Source organism: Orbicella franksi, chromosome 15, assembly GCF_964199315.1.
Source record: "Orbicella franksi chromosome 15, jaOrbFran1.1, whole genome shotgun sequence".
Lineage (NCBI taxonomy): Eukaryota > Metazoa > Cnidaria > Anthozoa > Scleractinia > Merulinidae > Orbicella > Orbicella franksi.
This window is the reverse complement of record NC_138159.1, coordinates 16961853-16970231: the sequence shown is the minus strand read 5'-3', so window position 1 is coordinate 16970231 and position 8379 is coordinate 16961853. Positions and strand designations below refer to the sequence as shown.

Genomic DNA, 8379 nt, shown 5'->3' with positions numbered 1-8379 from the left:
TCCAGAGCCTTTAAAGGTGGTACCAACGCGTCTACACTATAATTATCAGTACTACATAAAAGAACTGCTCAATAGCTTTCATTTACATGGTCACACACCGAGGTTTCATCCACAAACTCAGAAGTTAGAACCCCCTTGTACAGCATAATAAACAGTACCACATAAAAGAACTGCTCAATAGCTTTCATTTGCATGGTCGCAGACCGAGGTTTCATCCACAAACTTAGAAGTTGGAACCACCTTGTACAGCATAATAGACAGTACCACATGAAAGTCCTGCTCAATAGTTTTCATTTGGATGGTCACACACTAGAGTTTCATCCGCAGACCACTTTGTGCAACATAATGAACAGCACGACATGTATGCACTTCAGTCTCAATAGCTTTCATATCTGCATGGTCACACAATTGAGTTTTATCCAGTGGAGCTTGAATAGAACAAAAAAAAAAGTCATAAGGTAATAACTCAGTAACTTTTATCTGCATAGGGAGGCGCGGTGGCCTGATGATTAGTGCGCTCGACTCCGGATCAAGTGGTCCGGGTTCGAGTCCAGGCCTGGGCCAGGGACATTGTGCTGCGTTCTTGGGCAAGACACTTGACTCGCACAGTGCCTCTCTTCACCCTGTGACCCAGGTGCATAAATGGGTACCGGCGAATTTAATGCTGGGAATAACCTTACGATAGACTAGCGTCCCATCCAGGCGTGAGTAGAACTACTCCTAGTCACTTCATGCTACAGAAACTGGGATAAGCTTCGGTCTGATGGGCCGCTTGGCTCGTCGTATGCAGTTACAAAGTTGAACACTGACACAGGTTTCATGTCGTGCTATCTCTAACAGCCACAAAGTGCATTGATGTAAGATTTTCTTAAAATTTTAGGAAAAGCAAAATAATAGTTATTTAATTTGAGATGGAATATCAACAAAAGAGTTGACAATAGATCAGAATGGAACGAGAAGGGTTAAGATAGAGAAAAATTGGAAATGGATTGCAGTCTTTGAACGACGAGGTCAAAAAGTGCCAACCGCGATGAAGCTCTTCAGGATTCAAATTCGACAGTTTTAGAACACATCGGACAATCGGAAAGAAACTTATTTTGAAGTTTGCCTGGCATGCTCTAAATATATCGTAATTCAACTCCGGAACTATTGTCACATTAAATTTGAAATTGGTTTTTCAATAATTGTTTCCCTATTTAAAATGCTCTTAGGCTTTGCCATTTGTTTTCAGCTAATAACATGGCCTGCATGTACTTCACAATCAACCATTAACTTGGCACCATAAATCTTTGTCAAAAAAGATGGCATCGCACGTTTTTGTATTACCTTTTTCCCTCATATGGTTGCCACAGACATCGTGTTTAAATATTCCTGTATTTTTCCCTGATAAAAATAAAATTTCCCTGACCAAATAAATACAAAATGTCAGATCTAGTAGCACCTACTAGCCTCAACTTACAGCTGTTCATTATGACTGATAAGTTTTGAACAAATTTTCTTTCTTTATTAAGAACTATCGTTGAGATCAGTGACCCCAAGTGTTTCTTCCAGCCTTCAATGGTGTTAATCAGCCGTGTTAGGTTATTTCAATCTTCCCTGACTTTTCTTCAAAATGTCAATTTTCCCTGACTAAAAATAAAATTTCCTGACTTTTCCCTGACCTTGAAAAATTTTTTTCCCTGACCACTTCTTGACCTGTGGCAACCTTGTCTCAGTATAAAAGTATCTGACTGAAGCTTACAGTTGATAGTAACTATGCGGAACGAAGTAAAGATGAATCTGTAGATGATGCGATCATGGTCACGTACCACTGACAATAAATAACCTCAAGTCATAATGTCACAGGTGTTTCTGTGAGGTGAAGGGAAGCTCAGTGTAGATTACGTTGGTACCTTGAAAATCGTAAGTGGCTTATTAGTTATCAGTCGGATATTAAGAACAAATAATGATCAGAGGGTTATTGCTAGAAAACAAGACTACAGATGGAAAAAATTATAAACAAACAGAACGCCTACGAATGTACAAGGAGAAAGGCAAACAAATCTGTGAGTGTAAGACTGGCTGTCGGGTGCTCTACAAATCAAACTAAAATATTGGGGCAAAGAACCTGTGCTCTTGAAATGTAAGTATAGGGAGTATATGAGTGTAAAGATCTCTTGCACTTACCGTATAAAGCTTCCCCTCACTCTACTGGTAATAAAACCTCCCAACTTTCCAGCTTTTCCAAGTTGTTTAGGCCCTTCATGAACGTAAAATGATCCAGTTTCTAAGAGAACTATAAATTTCCACCTCTCATGCCTTTTCTGCGAGGACCAGAAAACAATCTGCTCTAACTATAATAAGATTGATCAAATGCAAAGTAAACAATTTACGTTTTAAAATTGGCTTTCTATTATTCGCAATTTTCCTTGACAATAATAACGCCGTCGTTATCAACAACACCAGGACAAAACACCAGTGTCCTCGCAACACTTATTATTGACAATGAGGCAGTGAGGATAATATGTTTTTTTTGTTCAGAAGTACTAGAAGTGCTAAAAGAACACCATATCGACCAAGTTAGCAGCGTGATTAAAACCGTGTAGCCCCAATGATAATGAGTTCAGTTTTAAAATCAAGATTTTGGGGGGTACTGAGGATGTCGCAAAACTCCAGACACCCCTTCCTTAACCACTCCATGTCTCATTGACCAGTAAGCAGGTACTTGATTCGAAGACCAGTCCGCGGCTTAGTGACGGTAGCACCACAAGTCTGCGGCGGTTTTATCTGATCCCTGGATTACTATTATTTCCATTATTGTTATCATCTCTCAAAGATCTCATTCGAGGGCCAAGGTAACAAAGCCCATCGATATCACTCTCCAAGTATATCTCAGGACAATCATCCCTCACACCATTTGCTTTTCGTCTCAATTCATTTTGTGTCGCATCTTGACTCTGCTTGTTAAAATGCGACGTTTGCCTCTCCTGAGAAGTTCTAGAATTTTGTGACGCGGCCAGTCTAGCTGCTGAAATGACTCGCTGAATTAACCGTTGTGCTGCCCTCGCTTCAGCACTGGACTTATTTCTTCTTTTTTCTTCATTATGTGATCTACATGGAAGAGTTATCTGTTGTTTTATTAGATGGAGTTCCTCCATTTGTTTTTCAACCTGTGCCTTTAAGTTTAAACACTGGAAATTAAGTGAAAATGTCTATAAGTATGGTAACGCGGCGTTTTCTGTTTATTGGTTCAAACATCCTAATACCTTTCGTTGTGTCCAAGTATTGTTTTTTAAGCTATTCCTAATTATTAAAAATTGGATCATTGGATAATGCAATTCGAGAGTTTTCATTGGCTTAGCCATCATGGGTTATGAGCCATTATACCATGAACTACCAATAAAGTAAGCATAAGCGTGATTTTTTGGGATGTTTTTATTTCTATTTTAGTTTAGTTTTCTCTATTTTGAGGGCGTTTTTATTAATTTTAATAAAACAATTTTTCCACTCGCGCTTGTTGCATATGAGATATTCCACTCGCGCTTGTTGGATATGAGATCATTCAACTCGACTCGGCGCCTCGTTGGCTATCTACCCCGTCATATCCAACGCGCGTTCGTGGAATAATTGTTAAATAGGCAAGACAAGATGAAGGGTAAGAGAGTTAATCCATCATATAGGCATTGTTCCTAGAGCAATCCCTCTAAAGCTATTTTTAGATCCCTCCCGGCTTTAGAAATCCCGGGCAGGGTCTGGAATTGCCAGTCCTGTGACGTACATTTTACTCATCTGGACAAGGCAAGCGGCTTTACGCGCATTTTCATCTGCCAAGAAAACATCCATGCAACAAGCGTGGCACCATTATCTGGTGAAAATTGGAAACCAATAATTATCTAAAAATCAGAGGGATTACAGGTAATCCCTTCAGAGGGATTACCTTGGGAATAACGCCTATATGGGAGATTGGCTCTCTTACCCTTCGTCCTCTCTTGATTGCGAGTTAATAGACTAAGAAAGCGAATGACCGGGATGGCGCAGTGGTGAGAGCGCTTGCATCCCACCAATGTGACCCAGGTTCGATTCCGACCCGGTGCCACATGTGCGTTTAGTTTGTTGTTGGTTGTCGCCTTGCTTCAAGGGTTTTTCTCCGGGTTCTCTGGTTTTCCTCCCTCCACAAAAACCAACATCTCCAAATTCCAATTCGACCAGGATAGAGGACCCGGATGAAAACCAGCTAAGGCTGATGTGGCTTCCTCTCTAAACATTCTCTAAGTATTGTTATTTAAAGTGATAGTTAATTGCTAAATCACGCTTGCTCTAATAGATCTTGTAACAGGGGTCTATTGCCGATTACCGATATGAGCATTTTTAAGGTAATGACTTACCTCTCCTTCGAGAGTCTTTATATGATCGCATTTGCAACACTGAAAAACGACCAGAAAAAAAAAACAAACTAATACTCGTTACAAATAGGAACAGTCATCCTTTATGAAATGAGCTGTTTTATTTTGTTCAATTTTTCGAAAGCGGCGGTCCCGAGGAAGGTTACTTTTTTTCATTCCAAGTTCCTTTTTGGTAGAATTTGAATTGAAACGCATTCAAAAAAAAAAAAGAAAAATATTGAAAGATATCTTACTCCTCCTATGAGTGGGGTATATCACTACATCATTACTTAATTTGCAGCTCTTATTTTCATGTGAGATCAAATAAAATTTGTAGGAGTGGTTAATCAAGTCTCATATAAGAGGCAGGGGGGGGGGGTGGGAGTTTGATTTAATACTTTCAAAAGACAGATCTATCCAAGGCTGTTCAAATTTGATAAGAAAAAAACAACATATATTGAACATATAATGGCATATTGTACCACATGGCACTCTTGGGAGTGAGAGGGTTAAGAAATAAATCATTTATGAAAAGGAGCCAAGAGAACGTGCGAGCCATTGTACTAACCTCCCTTTTGCTGTCTTTCATTTCTTCTAGCAGTTGTTTCATTGTATTTATTTCTCTTGCTGTGAATGTAAAAAAGACGGTACGGAAAAATAAAGACACAGAACGACGAAACTGAACTCGAAATGAAACACTTCAGTCCAAACTAGCAGCCTGGCTTTAGAGTACAAGAAGGAATGAGATACATTCTCAAAATCACTATTATTTTATCATGACTATGACGGTGTTTGGATATCAGATCTTAATTACCATAGATTTTCCCGATTTTATTCCTCCTTTTATTTTCTCTTACGTTTGGTGTTTGGAAAATGTGATCACACGGTCTTTCGTGTTTGATATATAGCATGAAAATCGTTTACTTTTAAAACAAATTAAGTCTACACTTTGGATCGATGGTTTAAACTTAAGCTCACCAATATCAAATCTAAATTTCCTCTGAATATTCTTTAATCCACACTTTATCTGTACTAGGGTTTAGGTTTATGAGATCAGTAAAGCCGACTTGGGATACTCACCAAAATTAAATTCAAAGTTATGAAATTTTTCTGTCTCTGTACGATCTGGTCGAGGTATTGAAAGATTGCTTTCCAGCCTTGTTCTCTGTAATCTAAAAAAGAACAAATTTTTGTTGGCGATAAATGACGAGGAGTACACACACTCTTAGAAATTAGAATTTTCACGGGCTAATCATTCATGCTGTTGATGACCAACAGCCAAAAGGTACTGATTTACTCAGCCTTGTAAGGATAACAGAATCAAACCAAACACTCTCTATCTTAAACGATTGCTAATGTTAACCGATCCAAAGCCCTTCGAACTTATCGTGAAGCAATGTTTCAGTTGAATGATGCCAAAATTAAAACTTCATCCAGGCAAGTTTGACTGGGGCAAATCGACAACCCGACCTATGTGTCCATTTCTTTCTCCTGTTCGAACAAAGAAAGGCAAGGCGTAAAGAAAGGCTATCTAAAAGACTCCATAACTATAGTTATATGGGTTTTATGCCAGGGCGCTGCAAGACCGCATACGCTTCAGCATGTTTATTCCATGCCGTTAATCACTGAGAATTTTCGTAGTAAGGGTAGCGCGTTTGTACTTCAAAGTATATATATCATACAACAAATTTAACACACTATTTACCTGTCCCGCCCCTGACTTTCCAGCACCTTTTTAGCGTCAGGATATTCTTCTAAAGCCTGTCAAAAAATAATCCCTTTACGTTTGCGCTATCACTAATTTTCTCTGATCGGCTATAACCATGACCGAGGATACCGATAGGTTGTTGTGCTGAATGTTAACATTAAGCCAGGATTATTTATTTATCTATTTCTTACGAACCCATTTAAGTAAAGTAGCGGGTAACTGAGTAAGGTGTAAGTTACTTTGTTCCTTTGTAATTGCCTTACATGTATCTAAACGTAATCTAAGCAGTATACCATAGTAAAGTATACTTTTCCTTTGTTGTGTAAAGTGCGTTTCCAACAATGATTGTACTTTGTAACATAAGTGTCAACTAGACGCTCTAAGAGCGTTTACTCGGGCTTCGTGCCGCAGTATCAAATCGTACTTTACGAAAACGCGTATTAGACACAATAAAAACAAATTAAAGAATCAGGATATTTTAGCACAAGAGTTTCGCTTGGATATAAACTATTCAAGTTGTTTCGTTGAGTATCCTTCTAATCCAATCGCAAGTTGTGAGTTTAAACCATTTTGGTTCAAGAATCAAGCACAGCTGTCTACGCATTTATGGAGAACTTGTTTGCAAAGAATTTTCCAGGTCTTTTTCAACTTATGGCGACTACATTGTACATACTAGCAGAAATTGTACGAAGTTCATTTACTGGTCGTGGCGATCCGAGTGAATTGTGCAGCTGAACACCTTTGCCGTGTTGCGATCTTAAACCCTTTTCAAGAGTCTTATCTCCTTTGGAAGGCGAATAGATAAACTCCTTCGCGAAGACAGCAGTCCCAGGACAAGGCGCAAATTGCATTGCACTTAATTTGCTTAAACTTTCAAGTTGTGTTTTTTGCGGATAACTTCCGAGAATTTGCGACCCTTAACGCAGTTTATGAAGAAATATTCAAGCTACTAACTTCTTAATAACCGAGAGTGAGGTCGTTACGGGAAAATCTCAAACTGAGGCCTTGCCGTATTGACCGAGCGATAGCGAGGTCAATACGGTAGGCCGAGGTTTGAGATTTTCCCGTAACGACCAAACAGTCGAGGTTATTAAGTTGTTTATTATATGGCTCATGAATTAAAGAAAAGAAAAAAAGTATTCGAGCGGAAGTCGTCAATTTACATCCGGCGATGCGCGCGTTTGCCGATTCATTCATCGTCTCAAACCCAGGGCAAAACTACGCAGTCAGTGAACTTCACCACTGTATTACGTCTTCCGTTGAAAGTACGCATTTCTTTACGGGAAAAATGATTGTCCCAGCCTCAAAAAGGTATTTTAGTATCGTGGTGCCACAACTTGATGGGGGAGTTTTTCCGACTTTTGTGACGAAACGTCAACGCATATAGAAAAGACAGAAAGTGCTTCAAAATAGTCGAAACAAAAGGTCTTTCGGTGAAAGAAAATACTAATGCTTCAGAATGCACTGCTCAGAATAACTCGATCTTCACATTCGCTTTCTACAACATATTTTCGCCTTCTTCATTCTGGGATTTACAGATGAACTTTTCAAGTCTTCTGAATGTCTAAAACTTCCTGCAGTTATCAGAAACACTGCTACCGACAGAAACCGCCCGATTGCGTACATCTGATGATCCTGGAAGCTGATTTACACTTGCTTGTGTTAAAGCGAGGGAATCTATTTGATGAGAACTGTGACGACGGAGTTCAATACTTCGGTAATTGTTGTGACTAAGATGATAACTTATAAGTTTCTTCGTGGTGTTCTGCTCAGGATGCATGGCAGATCTGCCGATTTTTTTTTTCTAAGCGATTTCGACAAACTTTGATTGTTTTTCACTAGTGCCCGCCAAGGTTACCGGCTGGCAAGTCAAAAACGACTTCTATATAAATTTTATTAAGGAAAAAAAATCTTTAAACTTTTAGCTAATCGGAATTAAATTTACTTTCTCTTACCGTTTTTAATCGGCTTTCATCGTTTCAGTGCGCTTGAATTTTCAGAATCGGGCTCTTCCTAATTTGCACAATCCGTAATCAGCCCGTGGGCATTACGGCTGCATAATGACCGCTCAGATCTCGCTCTTAGCCAATCAGAGCGCGCGTTATACCGGCCACAAGCCAAAGCCATATAATAAATATTTTTATTGAATCAAGGCAGGAGTATTTTTAAAAAGGAACTCATTTATAAGGGAAGATGCGGCACTCTGTTTTGCTATTTATTTTGGTTTCATATTCGTCTAGTTCAGGTCACGCACCATGATTTTCTTTAGCAGTCAGACACAGTTTTCTTAAAGGAATTGACGATTGCTAA

The 8379-nt window shown here is 39.1% G+C and overlaps 1 protein-coding gene across 3 annotated transcripts in view; it reads right to left on the bottom strand.

Annotated features, from left to right (window-relative positions):
* Positions 1–2755: 2755 nt before the first annotated feature.
* The window catches only part of LOC145470621 (cyclic nucleotide-gated channel alpha-3-like), a 45817-nt gene continuing 40193 nt past the window's right edge, over positions 2756–8379 (bottom strand). For all 3 annotated transcript variants that reach the window (XM_081454425.1, XM_081454423.1, XM_081454424.1), the window contains 5 exons: positions 6067–6122; positions 5442–5533; positions 4930–4988; positions 4365–4403; positions 2756–3170 (listed from right to left, as the gene is read on the bottom strand). In XM_081454425.1, the coding sequence (XP_081310551.1) occupies positions 2763–3170; positions 4365–4403; positions 4930–4988; positions 5442–5533; positions 6067–6122 (654 nt within the window). In that variant the 3' untranslated portion in view covers positions 2756–2762. The remainder of the gene's footprint in view (positions 3171–4364; positions 4404–4929; positions 4989–5441; positions 5534–6066; positions 6123–8379) is intronic.